At 51.1% G+C, this 23,049-nt stretch overlaps 1 protein-coding gene across 2 annotated transcripts; it reads left to right on the top strand.

Moving 5' to 3' along the window:
• The first annotated feature begins 848 nt into the window (after positions 1 to 848).
• ARPC2 (actin related protein 2/3 complex subunit 2) lies at positions 849 to 22,775 on the top strand. 2 transcript variants are annotated; one of them, XM_061456296.1, is made up of 10 exons: positions 849 to 1,054; positions 12,397 to 12,431; positions 13,437 to 13,549; positions 15,536 to 15,581; positions 16,149 to 16,335; positions 16,753 to 16,846; positions 19,109 to 19,235; positions 20,778 to 20,878; positions 21,301 to 21,401; positions 22,331 to 22,775. In XM_061456296.1, exons 1-10 carry the CDS (start codon positions 981 to 983, stop codon positions 22,353 to 22,355), a joined length of 903 nt encoding a protein of 300 aa, XP_061312280.1. In that variant the 5' UTR covers positions 849 to 980; the 3' UTR covers positions 22,356 to 22,775. The 2 variants fall into 2 exon arrangements, with proteins under 2 accessions (XP_061312280.1, XP_061312357.1); XM_061456373.1 differs by lacking the exon at positions 12,397 to 12,431 and having other exon boundaries at positions 928 to 1,054.
• The last annotated feature ends 274 nt before the right edge of the window (positions 22,776 to 23,049 follow it).

Here is a 23,049-nt window from a genome sequence, read left to right as displayed (position 1 = left end):
CTTTGTAACCCTGGGGCACCCTCACTCCTCTGAGTACCTTACAGCCTTTAGGGACAACCTGCACCCAGCGGAGCCCCCCGGAGACCCTCGTTCCTCTGGGGCATCTCAGACCCTTGGGACATCCCCGTTGTCACGGCTGTGAAACGCTTGTCAGTCTTAGGGGAACCCCACTCTTCCCGGGGGACACCTCTACAGTTGTAGGGCACCGTTATACCCCTCGGGCGTCACCACAGAAGCCAGGATACTCCAATTTCCCGGGGACACCCACAAAATTTTGGGCACTCCCCCAGCTCCAGGGCACTCCCACAGCCCCCCTAGGGTGTCCTCGCTCTCTGGGGGCACCCCACGCTTTTGGGACCCCGTAACCCTAAAATCATGCAGTCCGCAGGACACCCCTCTCCCCTGTGAGCACCCCGATACCTCCAAATCTTGTGCGAACCCCAATACATTGAGGCACACCCACTACCACTACTTCTGGGGCACCCCTATATCCCTGGTGCAACCCCCACTTTTGGGGGTCCCCCCATACTTTAGGAGCACCTCATATTCCTGGGGAAACCCCACACTTCTGGAACCCCCTTAGCCCATGTGCACCCCACATCCCTCGGGTACCTCCGCACTTTTAGGGACACCCCCTGCCCCAGGCGAACCCCATACTTCTGCCCCCACAGCTGGGGACACCCCCACCCCCCGAAGCACCCCTCTTCCCCTGCCCCTCCGCATCTGGGGGTCACCCCTTGTACCCTGCTCCCCGCCCGCGGGCCCGGGGGGAGGGGGGCGGGCAGGGCATCCAGTGACGTCACGCGGAGGGGCGGGCACTTCCGCGCCACCGCCCGCCGGCCCCGCCGCGGCCGGACGTGACGCGCGGGCGCGGTAGCGGAAGCGGCGGCGCAGGCTCGGGCGGGTCCCCGGTGCGCGCAGCGGGCTCGGCTCCCTCCGGCCTCGGCTCCCTGAGAGCCCCTCCCTTCCCCGGCACCGACATGATCCTGCTCGAGGTCAACAACCGCATCATCGAAGAGACCCTCACGCTCAAGTTCGAGGGCGCGGCCGCCGGGTAGGAGTGAGAGGGCCGGGCCGGGCCTCACCGGGGCGGGGACGGGAGCGGCGGGGAGCGGGATGGGGCCTGAGGGGGGAGGGGCGGGGGGACAGGGCTGTGCCAAGCGCCTGGGTAGAGGGGGCGGCCCGGCGGGTGGCGGGGATGGTGGTGCCGGTGTAGGAAGGGGCCCGGCAGAGGATGGGGCTGATCGGGGCGCCGAGGCAGGATGGGGTGTGTATGTGTGTGTATGTATGTGTGTGTGTGTGTGTGTGTGTGTGTGTGTGTGAGTGTAATGACAGGGCAGGATGGAGGCCTGGAGAATGATCGGGATGGCACTGAGGTAGGATGCGGACCTGGGAGAGAGGAGGACAGAGCTGGGACAGGGTGGGGGGCTGCGAGGTGGGAGGGATGGGAGGAGGGTTGGTACTGGAGGAAGGTGGTTTGGGTGAAGGTAGCTAAGGGGGAGACCACGGAGTTGATCAGATCTTGGGCAGAGGGGAGGCTTGGGGGCTGAGGAAGCAAGGTGGGATGGGCAGAATTGGAGGGGAGAGCAGGTCTTGATGGGGTGGTTAGTGCTAGGGCAGTGAGGAGGTCCCGGGAAGGAAGAGGGAGCTGATGATTGCAGTGTTAGGAGGGCTGAGGGAGCAGAGCTGGGAAGGAGGGAGTTGGGAAGGGAGGGAAGATGGATTGTCAGGAATGTTTGGGTAAAGCAGCCTTCATCAGAATGGGCCCAGCATGGTGCCAGTGCTGGTACAGAATGTGTGTGGGGAGCTGAGGCACAGGAAGCCTTTGTATGGAGTTGTGGTCTCAGCCTGTTGTTTTGGGGGTGGGGAGCAGATTCTGCCCTGTTGTCCTTTGCTTTCCTGAGATGCAGGTGAGAGATGCAGGCCCAAGGGTCAGCCATGGACCCTGGTGCAGGCCTAGTGGTGTCCTGGCCCCAAGGGGATGCGCTGGGGGGACTCATTTGTGCCTGCATCTGGGACACCTCAGTATCTGGGGAGCTAGTGATTATTTTGCTGTGAGTGTTGCACTGGGGCTGTAAAGGTGCTCATCTGAGCACAGCTTAGCCCAGAAGAGCATAGAATCACAGAATGGTTAGCATCCCTTTGTATAAATGTCCTTATCTGCAGTTGAGCTACCCAGGGGCTTGTTGCACTGCCTGCTGGCATGAGGAACGCTGGGCACTTTTGTATGGAGACAAAGCCTAGAGAAGCAAAGCCTGGTGCTGGTTATTTCTGGGGTGGAGACAGCCCTGGTGCCTCAGAGAGCACAACTCCCGGAAGGGACCCCCTAGGGAGGTGCTTTTTTTCTGCATCACGTTTTTCTCCAGCAGCTTTCAATGCTCTCACCTTTTGTGTGGAGTACTTTGATAGAGGCCATTTTCTCGGCTTTCCTCTCTCGGTGGACTTGTTGCACAGGGTTGGGTTTTTTGTTTGTTTTAGGGATCATTTATCTGCTTGCTTCATAAAATAACCTCGGAGACTGCACTGCCTTGCAGGGTAGCTGAGCTGCTCACAGGCATTTTCTTCTTCTTCAGCCTGATTGTTTAATGCAACAAGTTCTCCCAGAGCACAGGCATTGAACTGGGAAGAGAGAGCTCCTGGGTGACAGCTATGGTGTTGCAGCTGCATCCACTGGGAAATTATGTATGGAGGTTAATAGTGTGTGTCAAAAATGCTTGCCCATCAGAAGTTCATACCAAAGCACTCCTCTTGCTGGATGGGGAGACATGTGCATGTGTCCCTGTGTTGGTGTAAATGTGGAAGTGGCAGTGTGCAGGTTTAAACACACCTTGAAACCCTGACTTGGTGTAACCAGAGCTGGGGTTGCTCAGTCTGATCAACCTGCAGGCCCCTGAAGTTCCCTTTTCACTGTACAGCAGAGCCTCCTCATTTTGTGTTGGCATGCTTGCCTGGCAGCCAGACTGTTCCTGGATCAATTTGTAGTGCTCTGCTTCTGCCTCTTACTCATCTGTGGCATGTTCTTTTCTTCAGATGTCGTTTCTAGATAAGTGCTGTGCTTTGAGTGTGTTGCTAGAAGAGAGGAAGTTATTTACTTCTGCATTTTCTTTTGTGCTCATTCTGTGGCCTTCTTGTCAAGGCAAGCGCAGGGCGGAGACAAGGGTCTGAGATGTGCAGGGAGGTGTATTTCTTCTTGGTTTCATGTCTTTTAGGGAATGAGTGTCATGGAATGTTTATTCATGTGAAATTTCTTTTCTGTCCAGTTCTGGGGTCATTCCCATGGCGCTGAACTTGGAGGCAGGAAGATATTTCCTGTATTTCACTATTTTGGTGATGGTTTTCCCAAGGGACAGCATAGGACAGTCAGGGCAAGGTCTAGCCTTCAGGGGTTCCATGACTGGGAGGAGTGAGTGTGGACACTCGGCTGGTTTTGCATCATTTTCTCTAAACCAGGAGTGGAGCTGATGCAATGCACTATGCATTTGTCCGTATCTGTTGCTTTTGGAACCAGGTGTGCCTGGTGGCTTCAGCACCAGCCTGGGAGTTGGGCAGGGCAGGGTTTGTTTCCAAATCCTTTGCCAAAGACTTGTTGTGTGACTTGGGCTGTGTCACTCCCTTCTGCTCCCCACAGGCACACATGGCTCCCTACAGGGCTTTCCTGGGCCATCAGGTGAGAGACACTTTGTATGTCACTGTATCAGATAGAACTAGGTCACATTTAGGAGAGACTGCCCATGACACTATTGTCCTGTATTGTATGTCAAAGTCCACTCTTCATAGAGGTCCATCAGCTGTCTCTGGTGTTCCCAATGTGGAAAGTGCCTTGGCAGTGCTGCACACAGATCAGCACTTGAGGTAGGGCCTGACTCATATCCAAGAGTCCTCCCTTGACAAGGTCCTTGGATCTTGGCAGCATCCACCTGTAAAGAGGGTAATTCCAGATGCAGTTTGGTTTGGTGGGCAAAAACCCATGGAAATCTCTCCTTGGGCAGCTGCCATTGAACAGTGGTATTTAGATCAAGGTGGTGACAGGTAATGGACTTCAATACGTCTTTTATTTATATATTTAATATTGTGATTTCTTGTTTTAAACCCATTTCCTTAAACCAACTACGTTTTAAAATGAAGGTCTAAAGCTGCCAGAACCTGTTGTAGTTACTTGAATTTTCGAGCGCCAGACTGCTGCAGTGGGGGAATACCTGGTCAGTATCTGAAACAAGTGTGTTGAAATGAAGCAGCTCATGAGCTTCTGTAGGTGTCAAGAGAATAAACTGTTCCATAAGCTTTGACTAATTCATTTGGACTTGAGAAGAAGCTGGAGTCACACTTGGGTTCTCCGATTTCTGATAGGGACATGATGTGAGGGGATGAGCTCCACCAATTGGAAGTTGTTGTTTCTCATCATTTTTGCTAATTGCAAAAAACAACAAATAATTTAAGTATAAAACATTTTGATGATTTCTTTCAGTGTCTGGTGAGTACTCATTCTGTTTAACACATGGGGAGGAACTGCCTCCCAAAACAGATTCACTGCCCAGTTTTGTCCTGCTCTAATTTAAGTGACCCCAGTGGAAGTGTGGCACAGGGCTTTGTTCACGGGGTTTGGTTTTCCAGCCATCCATAGCTTGCCCTAAATCTCTGGTAAATTAATCATCTCTCTCAAACTGTTGCTTAGTATGTATCCACTGTGAAAAAGAAAACAAATTTGCATAGCTGGAGAACAGAGTGCCTTTTCCCTTGGATGGGGGTGGAAGGAAGAGAATCTCAAATCATCAATTTCTTTACAGCCCTTGGTAGGTACAAATCTGCAGGGCTTCATGACTGCATAGGAGAACAGCTTGACCTTCCCTGGTGCAGAGCAGTTCCTGTGTGCTGGTTGGAGAGCGGGGTTGAAGCTGCATCTGTATGCTTGATGGTATTTCCCATTTGTGGTCACTTTGGTGCTCATTGACTGTAGAGCTGAGCCTTTCAGATGGAGAGGCTGAGCACTGGGTGAAACCTGGTAGCGTGAACTTTGTGTTTGTGATGTGACATGTGGAGTGAGTTCATTGTGAGGAGACTGAAGAGCATCTGGAGGCTGCTGGGCATGTTGGGAGGGTAGAGGAGCTTTGGGTCCTGATGGGTGCCACTGAGAAACATTCTGCGGGAATGGCTGTGGCCATCTGTGGCTCTGGCACTTCAGGGGAGCTCAGCAACCCCATGGAAAACAGAGGTTTGCTCCTCTGCTGCTTCATCCTTCTTGCTGACACAGCCACATTTTTGTGGCTTCAGGGGAAACAGCACTGGGGAAGTGACCTAGGTTAAAATTAAACAGTCAAAACTGGGTATTTTTAGCCCAGATGAGTTTCCTCATACCATTCATTGTGTGAAGGCTGCTCACCAGCAGCTGAGGAGCAGGGATCGGATCTCCTTCCTGCAGCAGCAGTGGCAGGTGCTGGCTCAGTGGTCTCACAAGCCTAGCCTGGAGCTACACGTCTGCCCCGGCATAACCTCCCCTACTGAAACCATTTGCCTGACACCAAGGCGTGCTGTGGTGATGCTGCCGACAGAAAGTGGTACTCTTGGGTTCAGCATGGCATGGGCAGCACCAGTGGTAGACCTTGACTGTACATGTTGACTGAGCATGTTTGAGCATAGCTCCTGTGCTGCCACAGTAATCTGGCTTCAGCCACCAGGGAAGATGACTTTGTGTTAATGGTGGATCATGAACCACCTCTGTCTGGAGCTAGGCAGTGCTCCACTTTTGAGCAATATTGCAGGGAACAGGAGGGAAGAGCAGCCCAGATCTGCAAAGTGTTAGGCTTCCACAGCTAGTTCTCTCATCACTCCAGCCTCAGTTTTCATCTCAGGTTCCTGAGAGGGGTCTGCTCCTTATTATCCTCTGAGAACAGTTCTTGCTGCAGTCACCTCTGCTTTGCACCAAAGAAAAGTGGGAATTGGTTGCTGTACTAAGGAAATGCAGTGAATGGTGTGCGCAAAACAAGGCTCTTCCACAGAGGCCTGCCCCAGCATCAGATCACTGCAGCAGGGAACCACGGGCTACCTGCCTGCATCTGGAACTGAGATGTGTGGGGCAAAGACCTGGCTGGAAGCAGACCTGTCCAGACCTGTGCTGCAGGACTAGTCTGTGCTTTGTCCACTGGGAATTCCAGTGTTGCTTCCTACCAGCCAGCCTCCTCCAGGCTGCTGGGCACAGAGGAGAAGCTTGGCCACGGAGGGGTCACAACCAAGAGGGGAGAGCTGGCACGTGTAGGGGCTGCCATACACAGCTCAGCATTGCCGGGCTCCTGCTTGAGTGCGTGGTGGGTGTGCTGCCAGAGCTATGGGAGCTCTTTAGTTGCACACACTCCCGCAGCTTACGCAGAGTAGCTTTTGTTAGCTGAGCAGGCCTGGGGTGGAGGAACTGTTCAGATAATTTTAGACATTGCTTATAATTTTCTTTCTTGGGGTGACCTTTCTGTAGCGGGAGCCTGCAGTCTGTCACTGAATCTGGCTTGCTCTCTCCACACTATGTGTCAGCTCCGCTGATCTGAAAGCTCTGCTCGGAGCTTTAAGCTTTGAAGATGCTGCCTTTCCCCCTCCCCTCCTCTGGGGCAAGAGATTAGAATATCTGTATGTCTGCAGCTTTTAAAATAATTGTCATTCACCCTTATTGGGTACAGGCCTTAATTGTAATGTGGGAGATGTTTCAGTACGATTGTTGGCCAAGTTTGCATTTAGGTCTGTTTAATACAGAACATGAGGGCTCTGCATAATTACAGTCTTCGTTCTTCTGGTCTTGTATTTCTCGTAGCATATGGCTAAGAGCCTCCATGGCCTGAGAATGAGGCAAGGAAGTTTGGAAGTTGTCCGAGTCAAAATTGAGGAAATGCTGTCAGGAGAAGAAGATTTGCTGTTTACTTAAGTGCTCGCTGGCGCCCTTCCAAGGGCACTGTGACTTCTCATGGATGTTCTGCTGGGGTGAAAAATTTGATTTGGGTCTGGCTCTGTATTAGCTAGATGGAGTGGAGGATCCATTTGGAGATGAATAGGAGTAATGCAGGCAAGAAGATGTAAAACCTGTCAGGGTCTTTTATTGTTACAAGCTCAGGGCAGATGGGATTTGGTGTGGATTTGACTTCAGACCTGTATTATCAGAAAATGGACTGCTGCTGCTGCTCGGAACAGCTGCCATTTTAGCATCTGAGTTCAGGCAGGGTTTTGCAGAAAGGTCTGGTCTGGCTTCGGTGTTTAGTGCAGAGAGGAGCCATCTCAGTTATTCCTGGTATGAGGTGTTTTTATTGTCCGTGTGGGGCAGAGGGTAGCAAACAGGATCGCTGGGTGAAGCTGTGGTTCAGGTAGCACTGGTGATAAGGAGTTTGCAGGGGTCACAGCAGCTCTGCCCCAGGAACAGATGGGCTGTGCTGTCTGAAATCCTTTGAGAGTAGTCTGGGTCTCGGAGACTTGAACCGGGGTGGAAATGAACCCCAGATGAGCTGGCTGCCCAGAGCCCTGCTTTGAAACACAAAAGGGATGTCTGGGACTGACAGTCACTGTGCTGATTCTCACCATGGTGTGGATGGGTGTCATCACAGAGGCAGGGGACACTGGAGCATGCTAGACCAGGCAATGCTCTGAGACCATGCCAGGAACCTGACAGTAACCAGTACCCACCCTGCAGCATTGCAGCCCTGGTCCCAGGCCTGCTGTGCATCCTCTGCATGAAGCCTTCACCTGCACGAAAGCAGGGTGGCTGGGAGGCTATGCACGGAGCAGACATGCTGTGCTTCGCAGGGCATTTGGCACATCCCCTGCTGCTGTTTCTGCTGGCAGAAGATGGGGTTGCTGGAGGGTTGAGGGGAAGCGATCACGTGCAAGCGACCTGCAGTGCTGTTACTTGTCCAGAAGCTGCAGGAGGCTGGAGGTGAGAACTCCAATCTCTTTTGCCTGGGGGCTTCTTGATGGGGGAACAACAATATAGGCAGCAAAAGGGGTGATTTTTGTTTTGTAGAAATGTTTTAAGCAGCCAGAATAGTTCTGGTGGGGTGAGCCAGAGAAATAAATAGAAGCACTTAAACTTTGGGGTTGTAAGGCTGTTGAACTGTGAAGGACTTAGAGAGCTTACCTCATTCCCAGACACACTTCTGATGCTGTGCTTTGTCCTCCCCTGGGCCAGAACAGGCCTGGGTTACTCGGGTGTGTGCCAGCTGAGGTAGAAAGCCCACCCTGCAGGAGACGACAGGGCTAGTGTGGCTGCAAGGAGCTCTGTATGTGGCTCACATGAGTGGTTGCTTCACTGAGGCTGTACCAGGAAGTGGGCGGATAGTCAGCACCCAAAGTTCTGCCCAGTTACCTACTTCTTCCTTCAATATCTTGCCATCCCCAAGCACAAAAACCAAGCCACTTGGGAAATAACTGTTAAAATAACTTCTCTAAGAAATTATGCTTGCTCAATGAAAGGCTTAAAAATGGGGCTGTGTTACCTGTAAGCTTCTGTGTGCAGAACAAAGGCTCTGTCCTGCAGAGAGACATTAACTGTCTTTGGGTATGTGGGTATGTGGTCTCCAGCATCTTCCTGTCATCTCCTGGGGTACTCAGTGTGTGAGCCAGGGAATTGCCCTTCCGAGGCACTCCAGGGGCTAGCTGTCAGTTGTTTCCCTGCCTTTCTAGGAGGGAGGTGCTGTGTTCAGAGGCTTTGCTGGGAGCCGGTGCTCTGGGAGGCATCAGCTCTGTGTGTGTGGAACACGGCTTGAATGGTGGAGCTTTGAGAAGACGGAACAGAGGCTTGGGGGTGCGTCCTCTTTAATATTCCTGGCTCTCATGTGCCTGACTGTGCTATCTTTGAAACTTCCTACATAGGTTTCTTTTTTTATAAAAAAATTATACTGCCATCCAAGCTCATTCCCAAGTCTGAGTGTGGTGCTCTAAAAGAGGAACACGTCTGCATCGACTGACCAAGTGGGATCAGTGGGGTTTTCTTTTATCTCTGCTATGAGCAATCCTCAGTGAGCAGAAGTGGCTTGGGTACGGCTTAGGGAATTGCTCCCCTTTCCAAGAGCCCAACTTAAATATGAAGCCTTTTGAGCCTCTGTCTCAGGCCCAGCTGGGAACAGGAGATGAGAGCAAGAGAAGGTCACAGGTAGCTGGTACGGCGCTTAAGCTAAAAGGCCTGCCTCAGGTACACTCGCACTGCTTCTTTCAAGTGTGTGGTTTTCATCTTCAGTGATGCAGCACAAAAGACAGAGGCTCTCGAGTCTCCCAACAAAAAGGGCTGTTGCTTTTCTTTTCACAGCTAATAACTTTCAAGAAGAAGCAACACCTCATCGTTTCCACTTAGGATCTGTGGCTGGGGGTTAATTCCTCTGTTTTCACCCTGGTAAAATGTCACTGACCCAGTGCATGGTCTGGGATCATTGCTGTTCAATGCCTTGGTCTCCCTGCATTGTCCATCTTGTGGTTTGGCACATGGTGGTCATTCCTGACCTCTTGGAATGAGGCTGTCTGCAGAAGACCTGATGGAAGAACAGTGCTGGGGAGTAAACAAATACCAAATCATTAAAACCTTTCCAGAATATGGTGAGAGGAAGCAGGTACTGAGTCATGGCTTCCCCCATACATCTTTCTCAATGTATGTTCTGCTGGTCCCCAGCAGCATCCACGTGCATGGACAGAGCAAGTTTTGGCAAAAACGTTGAAGTTGGCCTCTGGGCAGCATAGTTGAGATCACAAGGCTGCCTCGACACATTGGCTTTGGTGTGGGGAATTATTTCAGTGTGTTGGTTCAGACAGGTGTGAATGACCTGCTTTAGAGGCTGGATTTCTGTTAGCAGCACAGCAACCTGTACACTGTTAATAACCAGGATTTGAAGAATAAACAGAGAGATGCTGTGAAACACCAGTAGCACACAGGCATTTTCATCCTGTTCTGATATTCCACTCCTGCTCTCAGCAGTGGAGGTATCTTTGCATTGCTTCCTGGTGGAAAATGACCTATTAATACGAGTCCCCTTGGAGCTGCCAAAGCACTTACGTTGTGCCAGTCCCAATAGAATCACTTTCCAGAAGCAGTTAGATCTTTCACGGGATCTTGCTTTTCTCCAGATCCCAGACAAGCTGGCAAATAGGGTTTGTTAAGACGTTAAATCATCATGCCCACAGTGTAAGATGTGATGTGCCTTTGGCTCACAAGGTATCCCTGTTGATTATTGGGGATCCTAGAGACCACACTGGGCAGAATTAGAGAAAACCCAGATTTACGCTTTTTGCTGCAGAGGTAGCTGGCATCATGCTGGGGTATTTTGGGGGCACAGCTCAGCCTCGGAGTCCATTCCATGAAGTTGCAGGAACTTAAAAAAGAGCCTGTCCCCAAACCTGTATCATGTCTGTTCTGTATCTCTGCCAGCTTCAAGCACTGTTTTATATCATCTGGAGTAAAACAGGTACATAGCAAATAAAAAGCAGGCAAGGGAGAATGTAGGCCCCCTCAGGAAACTCTCGGGAGAACTGGCTACACAGGATTTGGAGAAGGCTGAGGTTCTGAATGACTTCTTTGCCTCGGTCTTCACTGGGAAAGGCTCTGACCAAACCACCCAAGTCTTGGAAGGCAGACACAGGGACCATGAGAATGAAGGCCTTGGGCCCACTGTAGGAGAGGATCTGGTTCGAGACCATCTTAAAAATCTGAACGTGCACAAGTCCATGGGTCCAGATGAGATCCATCCGCGGGTCCTGAAGGAGCTGGTGAATGAAGTTGCAAAGCCGCTGGCCATCGTATTTGAGAAATCATGGCAGTCAGGTGAAGTTCCCAACGACTGGAAAAAGGGAAATATAACCCCCATTTTCAAGAAGGGGAAAATGGATGACCCAGGGAATTACAGACCAGTCAGTCTCACCTCTGTGCCTGGCAAAATCTTGGAGCAGATTCTCCTGGAAGGCATGCTAAGGCACATGAAAATCAACAAGGTGGTTGGTGACAGCCAGCATGGCTTCACTAAGGGGAAATCCTGCCTGACCAATTTGGTGGCCTTCTATGACAGGGCTACAGAACTGATGGACAGGGGCAGAGCAGTTGATGTCATCTACCTGGACTTGTGTAAAGAGTTTGACACTGTCCCACACGACATCCTTGTCTCTAAATTGGAGAGACATCAATTTGATGGATGGACCACTCGGTGGATAAAGAACTGGCTGGATGGCCACACGCAAAGAGTTGTGGTCAATGGCTCAATGTCTGTCTGGGGACCAGTAACAAGTGGTGTCCCTCAGGGATCGGTGTTGGGATCGGTCTTGTTCAACATCTTTGTCGCTGACATGGACAGTGGGATTGAGTGCGCCCTCAGCAAGTTTGCCGATGACACCAAGCTGTGTGGTTCGGTTGATACGCTGGAGGGAAGGAATGGCATCCAGAGGGACCTTGACACGCTTGTGAGGTGGGCTGATGCCAACCTCATGAAGTTTAACCATGACAAGTGCAAGGTCCTACACCTGGGTGGGAGCAATCCCAGGCACAGCTACAGGTTGGGCAGAGAAGAGATTCAGAGCAGCCCTGCGGAGAAGGACTTGGGGATGCTGGTTGATGAGAAAATGAACATGAGCCAGCACTGTGCGCTTGCAGCCCAGAAAGCCAACTGTATCCTGGGCTGCATCAAAAGGAGTGTGACCAGCAGGGCAAAGGAGGTGATCCTGCCCCTTTACTCTGCTCTTGTGAGACCTCACCTGGAGTATTATGTACAGTTCTGGTGTCCTCAACATAAAAAGGACATGGAACTGTTGGAACAAGTCCAGAGGAGGGCCACGAGGATGATCAGGGGACTGGAGCACCTCCCGTATGAAGACAGGCTGAGAAAGTTGGGGCTGTTCAGCCTGGAGAAGAGAAGGCTGCGTGGAGACCTCATAGCAGCCTTGCAGTATCTGAAGGGGGCCTGTAGGGATGCTGGGGAGGGACTCTTCATTAGAGACTGTAGTGATAGGACAAGGGGTAACGTGTTCAAACTTAAACAGGGGAAGTTTAGATTGGATATAAGGAGGGAGCTCTTTCCTGTGAGGGTGGTGAGGCACTGGAATGGGTTGCCCAGGGAGGTTGTGAATGCTCCATCCCTGGCAGTGTTCAAGACCAGGTTGGACGAGGCCTTGGGTGACATGGTTTAGTGTGATGTGTCCCTGCCCGTGACAGGGGGGTTGGATGATCTTAAGGTCCTTTCCAATCCTAACTATTCTATGATTCTATGGTGCTTACAGGAGTGGGGAGAAGTCCAGGATCTCTTGTTGAAGGTTATCTGCTGGTTGAACAGCAGGAGATAGAAGGGTTTCCAGGTAGAGCTGCTTATGAGAAATAAAGGCATGGGAAATAAATCCTCTTTCCTTTGCAGGTCGGAGGCTGCTGAGTTCTCACTTACCTCCTTTGTTTTCTTTGCTTTATAGAAATAAACCAGAGGCAGTAGAAGTAACATTTGCAGGTAAGCTCTGTGGCTCTCTTGTCTTCTCTGAAAAACAGGGCTGGCTTGAATGGTCTGCCCAAATTACAGACTGGTGTGCCCAAATTCACCCAGCATCACTGCAGGGGCAGGAGAGCTGCTCAGGGGCAGATGGTGTGGACACCCTGCAGCATCCCCAGAGCTGGGGCTTTGTTGGCTGCCCCACTGTTTTCTCTGCCCATCTGCCTTCCCTAGGACTTTCCCCACAGCAATGAGTTCAGTGGTGGCAACAGTTTGTTTGCTGTGCAGTCTTCTATTTTACCTTGCCTGTTCTTCAGTCCTGACCTTGATGCTATTTGTTATCAAGTCTTTAGCATCATTTGGTTTGGGCTGTTAGAAAGCTGTCTCGGGGTGGCAGACAAGATGAATTCAGTGCCTGAAGTTTGCTCTCCAGGATGAGAAGTGCCAAGGAAGTTCAAGTGTTCATTCACCAGCTGATTTTTTGCTTCCATTATCAAGAATCTGTGTAAGCTGCAGAGCTCCATAAGGAAGGCAGCTGGAGGGTTGCCTTTCCCTGCCTCCTGCCCTCCCTACCCATTCTTCAGTAAAGTGGAAGCTGTCTCAGCAGACAGTCACTGAGCTGCCTTTGCTGGCAGAGATGTTTTTTCCTCCAGGCTGCATCTCTGGCCTGGTGGGCATGTCAGTCACTTTATGTGCTGGCCATCCAGAAGGCTCCTGTCTCTGTATGTTTGTATCCTGTGTGCGTTGAGCGCAAGCGGATGTGTCAGGGACGGTAAATGACACTAGACTAAAGCTCTCTGTGATGGACAGGTGTCAAAACTGTTTCAGCCCTTTGAGTGATACCAGGTCTCCCTACATGACAGTACCACTTTCTTTAATTATGGGTTTCCCTCTTGCTGTATGTGTGAGGGCTGGAGTGGAGGGAACAGTATTGCTTTATGCAGTTCTTAGAACATGTAGAGAAAACCTTCCTCAGAAATAGGAACCAGTTCCTTTTCCCTCATGTTTCTCTTGCTTGCTTCATAGACTTTGATGGAGTCCTTTACCATATTTCAAACCCCAATGGAGACAAGACAAAAGTGATGGTCAGTATTTCTCTGAAATTCTACAAGGAACTCCAGGAACACGGTGCTGATGAGGTGAGTGAACATCTCTGGGCCTTGAGCCTGTGGATCCTGTCTTACCATGGGCAGTGTTCTTGCAGTGGTGATGGATCTCATGTCTAACCCATAGAGAAGCATCTCTGTCTAACCCATAGAGAAGCATCTGTGCTCCCATCTCATGCTGGTGAAGGGAGCAGCCCTGCGCTTCGAAGACAAGGGCAGAGTGTGTGCACTCTCTCATGAATATGAAATTATCTTATATGACCCTGCAGCCTGAAGGGCGAAAGGTGCCATTAATTTTGGAAGTCTAAACGAGTGTGAGAGCTGACCATATAGGATTACTTTCCCTAAATGATGTGCTGAGCCCACAAGGGAAAGGATGGCACCAAGACCAGTCGGGAGACACGTGGCACTGCTCTTCTGACTCTAACCACACTTGAGAGCAAGTGATGGGCTTCTTCTGCATGTGCAGACCTTGATCTGCAGATTGGTTCCCTTTTTGCTGCTGCTGTGAGAATCAGCAGGTTCAGTTCCTGTTGAATGGGCTAGGGTTGCAGAGAGCCATTTATGGTAGAAAGAAGGAGCCTCTCTGAGCTGTGGTTGGGTGGCGGGGCAGGAAGTGTGACTCAGTTCCTGAGTCAGTTTTCAAATCTTCGAATGGTAGCAAAGGGGGTTCACCAAGGCTCTTCAGCAGGGTTTTGCCTCTGGGTTTCTGCTCTGGGAGGAAAACAAGGGAATGCTCCATGAGTTTATCCTGAGTCTGGTGAGAAACACCAGAGGTGATCTGAACCCAGAGTTAATTCCTGCGAGTTGCTGCAAGGACTACAAACATCAGAATAAACGTGACTGAGTGTCCTGCTTTCCTGGTTCCTCTGTGCAGAGCTTTTGAGGAGCAGCATTGCCTGCTTCAGAAGGTACTGCTGTTCAGTGAGGGTTGGTCTGGTGTGTGATCCCAGGAGAACTGTGTGTGTGACACCACTGTGCACCAGCAGCCGTTGTGGTGGTGGTGGAAGGCAACTTCGCAGGCTTTTAGAGGAAAAGGGGATCCCTGAAGAACTGCCTTGGGAGTGCTGGCTAAACAGAAATTGAATTTTTAAATTGCTATTTAGCAAACTGCTGCTTTCTGTGCTTCCCTGGAGATGATGGAGCTTGTTTCTGCTCTGTCTTGGGTGAAACCCCACTGTGAAGAGCACAAAGTGGGGTTCCTGCTAATACAAAGCATCCCCGTGGGCTGCTGCAGGCAGGCAGGCTGTGGCTCCCTGCTGAGAGGAGAGAGGCTCCCTGCTAGCGCACGGAGAGCCAGTGCATCCTCTCGGTGTGGTGGTGGGTGTCATCCCAGGAGGGCTAGTTCTGCCACAGCATTGAAATACCTCCTGTTCCCAGCCCCCTCATTGACACAGAGCTGTGGCTCAGTCGGAAATTGTCATTGATATAGAATTCAGCAGTGATTATGTTTGAAGAAAGGTTTTTCGCTGTGCTGTAGGCGGCTGTGCTCCTGGGAGGCATCCAAGCTGCCTGGCAGCTTCCTCTCCATCCCCATCTGTCCCATGCAGTAGACTGAGGCTGGGCAGGGGATTGCCTGATCCCAGCTCTGAACTTGCCTTCCTGCAGGTAGAGGGACAGGGTGTGCTTTGCACCTGCCTTTGAATGGGCAGAAGGGTTGTAGCCCTTAGAGCTGTTGCGTCAAGCTCTGCTGATAGCTCTTTAAAGATATGAGGCATATGGAAAGGGTTTTCTTCCCCATGCAAGGTCAGTTCTGGCAAGAACTTTAAAAAGTTCCAGCTTTGAGTTCTGTCCTGCAGCGTGTCCCTGTGAGTGGAGCTCAGGGAGCTCTGCTTAGAGCAGGAGTAGCCAATAGTACTAGAAGCTGATGACTTAATATTTATCTAAGTTTAATTAGACTAGGGGGAGGCAGATGCTGTAATTTGATGTTTGTGAATGGAGACCAAACATGGCCTGGGTTATGCAGGAGGAAATAGCTCTTGATAGCTTGTGCTCTCAATGTGTAATTTTTTTTCCTAGGTATTGAAGAAAGTCTATGGAAACTACTTGGTAAATCCTGAATCAGGTAACCCTGCAATAACATTTACTCTGTGTGTATGTGAATGCAATTCCAAAATGACTTAAATTGCCCCAGAAATGCTCAAATGAAGACTGCAGTTCAAGAGTTTGGTATCTTCGGCTCTCTGTACAATGAATGGCAATTTAAAAGGTAGTTCAGGTACAGCAGGGCTGAAGCAGCTTGCAGCACAAACTGTAATTCTTGATGCAGCCCTCCTCCAGGAAGTCTCTGTTCCTCACAGTTGGGGTCTTTGTTCTGCTCAGAGACACTTTGTGAGACACAGGAAAACCATGGTTACCTGTGACAGCACCTCTTCCTACTCACTGCAGAAACTTGTGAGCAGTTCAGCCAGCACGTGCATCTGGGAGCTCGGGAAGGAGCCCTAGGAGCGTTGCCATGGCCACACATCGAGTTCAGGCATGGCTTCTGGCTGTGCTTGGAGTGGGAAGCAGTCACCCCTGGGGCTTTGGGGGGTGGCTTAAAGCAAAGGTGGGACTTTAGGTGTCTCTCTCTCTGGAAAATGCTGCTGGCTTCATTAAGATATTACTAAGTTTAGTGGTTGTCCATCCCCAGGTTACAATGTCTCTTTGCTCTACGACCTGGAGAACCTCCCCGCAGACAAGGACGCTGTTGTGCACCAAGCTGGCATGTTGAAGCGCAACTGCTTTGCTTCAGTCTTTGAGAAGTATTTCAAATTCCAGGAAGAGGGCAAAGAAGGAGAAAAAAGAGCTGTCATCCACTACAGGGATGATGAGACAATGTAAGTGTTCAAACCAAGCAGCACGGGAGTTGGACAGCTTTCAGTAGTCTCTGCTGCTGCTCGCAGCTGTAGGTTTTGGTGGAAAGTCAGGAAGTCCAAAATACTTTGGCAGGGTATTAAGGGCCTGTCCTAGGCTGTCAGAAGTATCCAGTGAGGGTAATGCTCATCCCTTGGGCTGCAGAGTTGTTACACAAGTCTCTGTTAGTGGCAGCACTTGTGGCTGCACGCAGGAGAGGAACTGACGGCTCGCAACAGAAATGTTTTGCTCCCTGTAAATACTGTCTCGAGGGAGGGGAAATTTTTGGCAGCTGGGCCTGTGAACAGTTGTTGGATGTGCTTAACCTCATCACGCAGTTGCTTCCTCATTCTCCTTAGCTCCTGTTCACAGCTGGGTTCCCCTCTCTTGCCCACCTGCAGGTATGTCGAGGCAAAAAAGGACCGTGTGACGGTTGTGTTCAGCACGGTATTTAAGGATGACGATGATGTGGTGATCGGGAAGGTGTTCATGCAGGTATGGAAACTGAATTACAGGGAAGGGGTCTGGTCTTCGATTCAGATGCCGTCATGCTTGCAGCAGCCAAAGAAGCAGATGTTAGGGTAAAGTGAGCTCACAGGCAATTTAATGTACAGAAATGCTTTGCAAGGCTCCAGGCTCCACTGGGATGGAAAAAACATGTTAATAGACATAGGCGGTGTATTTTGTAATCCAGGCTCTTGCATTGGCATCTTCATTATTGATGGTCTTGCTTGTACGAACAACCAAAGATTATGTGTTACTGAATGAGACACACCATGGTGAATACTTCAGTATCCACCCTGAGGCCTTGTAGTGCAGCTAGCTGTGGTGTAGGGATCACCAGCCAGCTAAGGAGCTGAGCATGGTAGGGAGGATGTAAAGGGAGAAGAAGGGGCGAGGTGATGATGTGCCATGCCTGGGGTGATGCTGAAAGTTGTCTTCACCTCAAAGCTTGCTCCTGCTGATGCTCAAATGCTGCAGGGAGGCTCCAGCTCATTGTGGCTGCTCTCACATGCTGCAATGAGCTCTGAATTTGAGATTTTCAGAGCTATGGATTTGCTTAGTTTGTGGGCTTGAATCAGTCATAATACCAAGTATTTCTGAACTCAGCTAACCTTTGCAACTGCTGTTTAGCTGGGAAGTGTTAAGAGGCTCATAGTAAACACTTTTCATGTCTGTTAGCGACTGCTTGCAGCCTATGGAGATCGAGACATTTGCTTGCAGCTAGGGAAGGCTTTGTGCATGCTGGTGATCCATGTCCCTGGCCCACCTAGCTGATGTTGTGTGTTGAAGCACCTGGGGAGCCTCCTGTGTGGGCATCGCTGCGGATAAGGGCCCTGCAGGGTGTTCCAGGGCTGGAGGATCTTTAGCTCATCCATTCAGGGGTGCCAGGCCATGCTGCCAACAGCCTCATGGACAGTAACTTACTGGTTCAGTCTGCTGGATACCAGTTTACATGTGTTGGGGTCATTAGAACAGAGTTTGTTGTGATGAGAGTCATATCTCACAGCTCTGCTGTCTCTGTTCTTTGCTATGGACAGGACATCTGCTCTAGCTTTGAGATTTATCCCACCAGCATATCCCATAGCCTGGAATAGAGCTTTTAAAACAGGGAGGGAGGTGTGAAATGAACAAAACAGGGTTTGCAAGGCTCCTGGGGAGGTGGCAGGGCTTCAAGGCAGTGGCTGTCCCAGAGTCTCCATGTCCCAAGTTCTTGGTTTTACAACATCAAACCCTGCTCTTGCCCAGCCACAAGAATTTCCACTCTGAGTCACAGTGGCTCCTTGCCTCCAGCTGTTGCTCTTGCATAACCCAGCCCAGTCGGGCATGGTGGCTGCTCACCTGGGCTCTCTCATGGAGAAAATCTGACCATTAACTAACCAGTGAAGCCATCTGAAACATTTCACTATCCAACATGAGCAGGCAGAAGTGCAAGCTATGCATTTCATTAAGGAAACCCCAGTGAACTACTTTGTTCGGATGTTTCTGTCCTCCCCAGTGTGAGCTGTGCTCAGCAGGGGGGAGAGGCCAGGGCTGACTGATGATCTGTTGGTTGGGCTGGTGATCAGTGAGGCAGAGGGGAGGCTGCCTTGCCTTGGGGCAGGAGAATGGTGTCTGGACTTTCCCAGCTCCACACAGGGACAGTCATGTAATTCCCGAAATGCAGGGCCAGTTCATTTCATGTGAGGTGGGGGTCATGCTGCTGTCGGAGACATTCCCTGATGGAAGGCGTCTCCCTGCCTGGAAGTATTGTTTCAAGGTGTAAAGAAGCATTAGGGAGGAGCAGGCTTTGCACACAAGCTTCAAATGCCATAGATGTCTCCTAATGCTTAGGCAAAGTTTCCTGGTGGGGGAGATGCTTTCTCAGACAGATCTTTACATGAGGTGCAATGGAGCCCTTGCCTTGCAGCCCTTCCTGAGCGCTTCATTTCCTGTGGGGTGATGAGTGCTGCCCAGTTTCACTGGAAGCATCAATGGTGTTGACTTCCCAGCAGGAGCTGTGCTGTTTCATGCACTTGCTCAGACTGAGGTGTCCCTTCCACAAAACACCCATGGCAGGAAGTGAGATGTCGAAAGCCACCCCAGACCTGGTGCAGCCATTTGATTTGTTCTGGTTTTGCTGGGGATTCATCCCATTCAGGGAAAGCTGGGAAACCTCCCGCTCAGTGCCCTGTAGGACTGGGGAAACCCCATTTGATTTCTCTGTGAGTAGCTGGAAGGCCTCAGATGGACTCACATTCGCTTTGTCTTGCTCAGGAGTTCAAGGAGGGTCGCCGGGCCAGTCACACAGCCCCACAGGTGCTCTTCAGCCACAGGGAGCCGCCCTTGGAGCTGAAAGACACAGACGCAGCCGTTGGCGACAATATTGGCTACATCACCTTTGGTAAGAGGCAGCTCTGAGGCGTGGGGATGCTTCGGGGGAGAGAGGTTCCCACTGCTGCATGAAAAGCAAAGAGGGATTCACCTTCTCTGAGTGTTCAAATGGGTCGTTGGAGCTGCAGTGACTCTGGGGTTGTGTTCTGTGCTGTCTGCCCCCTTTGGTGTGTCCCTTTGCTGTGTCAGGTCACCTCAGCTCTGCTGTGGGTGAGAAGGTGTGGAAGCAGACAGCTGTTAATGGGTTGCCCAGGGAGGCTGTGAATGCTCCATCCCTAGCGGTGTTCAAGGTGGGCCAGGTTGGACGAAGCCTTGGGTGACATGGTTTAGTGCGAGATGTCCCTGCCCATGGCAGGGGGTTTGGAACTAGATGATCTTAAGGTCCTTTCCAACCCTAACTATTCTGATTCTATGATCCTATGTCTGCCTAGGAAATAAGCTCAGCATTTGGGAGCAGGGGAAGGGTGGCTCTGCTGTGATACTGTGGAAAATGGAGGTTTCTTGTGGGTGGTTTCATGCAAGTGTATTTATTTGTTGCTTGTCCAGCTGCAGGTACCTGTGCAGTGCTTGATCAGCAGAGGCAATGAGAGCAGGAGCAGGGCAGTGAGTTCTGTTTCTCCAGCTCTGCCTCTGCTCTGGGCCAAACAGTCCCATCTCTCATAAGCCTTTCCCCTGCCTGCAGAGGTGGCTGGCCAGCAGAGTCATCGCCTCCTTCTGGGCAGCGCTGCTTAGGGCTGAGCTGAGGAGACCGAACCCTGTCCTGTTCACAGGGAACAGTCTTTTCCAGAGAAATTGGGGGTCAGGGTTAGGGTCTGACAGGCTGACATTCCTGCAGTTCAGAGCTCAGACATGGAGCACAGGCACTGCAGGTGAAGGTGAGGATAGCACTGCCCCCCTCCTGTGCTGGGAATGGTGCCTCAAGGTTAGAGCAGCTCATCAGCTATGAGAGGGCTGTCTGACAGCAGGTTTAGGACATGAGCAAAACTTCATTCTTGTTGAGACAATTTCCGTGTTATCTGATCTGACAGTCCCAGGTGAGATCATCACCCAGACAAAAAGGTCTTTCAGCCCTTGGATCTGGGACACAGCACAGCCCCAGCCAGTGGAAAGAGCCAGCAACGAGCCCAGCCCTGGCTATAAACAAGTGTAGCTGTGTCACAGGGCCAGCAGGCTGCCAGGCAGAGACCCACAGCTGATTCCAAGATCCAAGGGCAGACTGGATCTGCCTTCCTTGTCTGCTTCCCAGCTCTCTCTTCCGTTTGTTCCTCCGGGGTACTGAAGTAGCATCATGCAGTTTCCTGCAGTGCCGTCACCTCTGGGCACTTGGCCTTGTCTGTGTCCTCTGGAAGGCAATGGTTGTGTCCAGGCTGCTGTGGGAGATGTGGGTGTGTTTAACATCACAAGTGCTGCTTAATCTTGGTGTTAAGGGCTCTCTGTAGAGAGCAAAGTAGTTATTCGGAGCAGCACACTGAAGCCTCCGGCACTGGAGGAACCTGAAGCCCTTTGGTGGCCTCAAGAGGCATTAACAGTTTGTGTTGCCCTCTTCTTTCAGTGCTGTTCCCCCGTCACACCAATGCTGCTGCCAGAGACAACACCATAAACCTGATCCACACATTCCGGGACTACCTGCACTATCACATCAAGTGCTCAAAGGTACTGATGGGATGGAGCTGGGGGATACAGGGTAGCTTCAGCCCATCTAACCTGGGTGCTGCTGGGGAGGAACATGGAGCATGGGTGTTCCCCTAAGACCTCACTTAGGGTCTGGCATTGCCCTACGCTGTCATGCAGGGGTGGCAAGTGATGCATCATTCACCTTGTCCCTGCTCTTTTGGCACAAGCAATACCTGTTTGCTTCCTGTAGCAGTGAACTAAGACTTTTCCCTTTTGGACCTGATTTCCTTTCTTTCTGGGAACAGAAATGAGGGTAATTGTTCAGGGGAGCTACTGTCTCCTGGACTCCCCTCACACTTAGGTGTTTTCCCAAGGAGCAGAGAGCTCCTACCCGTGTCCTGAAATCTTATTTGTGAAAACAGGATCCTGACGTGTTCCCCTTTTTTCCTAATGAAACACAGGCCTATATTCACACGCGGATGAGGGCGAAAACATCCGATTTCCTCAAGGTGCTGAACCGTGCCCGTCCAGACGCAGAGAAGAAAGAAATGAAAACAATCACGTGAGTAACAAGCTCTGCAAGCCAGGAGTTTGCTTATTCTCACCTTGGCATACTCTAGCCTGGGGAGGGCTGGGATCCTGTGGGGGTGACCAGACCAGGGGTGGTGTGCTGGGACTCCATCTGAGAGAGAAAGGGGATGTTTCACAGAGAGGTGCTTGCCTGGGTGCTTCGAGGTGAAAGGCTGGATCATGGTGTGTTGGCCTCCCAGGACCCCTCTACTACCTCCATCACACTTCTTGCCTCATGTGTCCTTTCAGGAGCCAGATGCGTGGCAGACCCTGGGCCAGCAGGTCCTTTGCAGAAACCTTTTGTACATGGCTCTGTGAGCCCTGGTGTTTCCATTGTCCTCCACCCTGAGCCTGCTGGGGCATTCATGAGGCTTTTCCCCTCTTGTATTAAAGCTGACTCTGGGATCTGCTCTGGGTGCAGCTCCAGTTCTTGTGGGTACAACGGCTAGGTGCTTCCTGGGGTTTGTGGTTGCTGGAGCAGGTTCCTGCTGCCCACTGTCTGCTGCTCCTTGGCCTTGGGGCCAGGAGCACTCCCAGGCCACCACGCTGGCTGGCTGGCTCCCTCTTGTGAATAAAGCAGCCCAGGACAAGTGAGTGGAGGAGACCAGTTCATGAGCGCATTTCCTTGGGGTCTGTTTCCCTCTGCTGATCCCAGAGCCCCTTGGTATCCTCCTTCTGTGCATCTTGGCATGTCCCCTGTGAGTTCTGATCCAGGGCAGCAGGGTTGTCCCCTGTGCAAAGACCAGCCCTTCCACACAGCCCCATAACCTCGTTCTGCAGCCACAAATGCCTGCAAGCTCTGAACCAGCAGTGCCTGCCTGGCTCTGAGACCTCAGTGCAAGCTTGTGCCCCTCCAAAAGCCACCCTGAGGCACCCAGAACAGCGCTGGGGGCGTGCTGACCTCTCCCTCCATCCTTCCAGGGGGAAGACGTTCACAACCCGTTAACGCCGGGGTCCCTGAGGCTGCCGTGGAGGACGAAGGTTGGGGCACTTGCTACCTGATAATCGTAGCTTTTAATGTTGCACCTCTGTGGGCTCATAAGGAATTCAAGCAATCGGGGTCTGTTTGTACGACAGTTTGGGGAGTAATCTGCAGAAACGAGCTGTGCTTGCGAGGACTCGATCGTTCCAAGAAACAAAAACCTTAATTCCAGTTTGATTGACTTAATTTCTTTTCTTTTTTAATGTTTTTTTTTTCTTTTCAAGCTGTTTCGCTTTGCAATATGTTACCAGAGATAAGTTGCAGTATTTCTTAGGAGAATAATGCAATATTAACTCGTTTTCTTCTAAATATTTGAGTTCAAAACTCCTGTATCTGAAGAAATACTGTTGGGGTTCATTAATAAAGAAGATCTTTCTATCTTAAGGGGCTTTGGCTCATCAACATATGTGGCCGTGTTTGAAGTCACAGATGCAAAGGGCCTGTTATTTACTGTATAATGACTGTACCCCAGAGCCACTTAGTTCTGGAGCAAGTAGCCTGTTGCGTTAAGGATCTCGTGGGCTGTACAGAGCAGGATTCTCCTACCCTCAGTTAGCAATCTGTACCCTACCCTAACGCCTTCCTTCCCCCTGACAGGGAGAACTACAACTGAGGGTCTCTGCCTCCACCCAGACCAGCATAAAAACATCTGCTGTTG

This window comes from Pezoporus flaviventris, unplaced genomic scaffold, assembly GCF_033815535.1.
Source record: "Pezoporus flaviventris isolate CSIRO_AGI_PZ_B2104156 unplaced genomic scaffold, CSIRO_AGI_Pfla_v1 ptg000001l, whole genome shotgun sequence".
Classification (NCBI taxonomy): Eukaryota; Metazoa; Chordata; class Aves; order Psittaciformes; family Psittacidae; genus Pezoporus; species Pezoporus flaviventris.
Note: the sequence above shows the minus strand (reverse complement) of the source record. Positions and strands in the feature narration are given on the sequence as shown.

Bases quoted from the DNA above. Each gene is read 5' to 3' on its own strand.
- ARPC2 (XM_061456296.1), top strand. From the start codon at position 981: ATGATCCTGCTCGAGGTCAACAACCGCATCATCGAAGAGACCCTCACG. The intron at 1,055-12,396 runs GTAGGAGTGAGA...TTTGCTTTATAG, and splicing joins TTCGAGGGCGCGGCCGCCGG to AAATAAACCAGAGGCAGTAG. The intron at 19,236-20,777 runs GTAAGAGGCAGC...CTCTTCTTTCAG, and splicing joins TATTGGCTACATCACCTTTG to TGCTGTTCCCCCGTCACACC.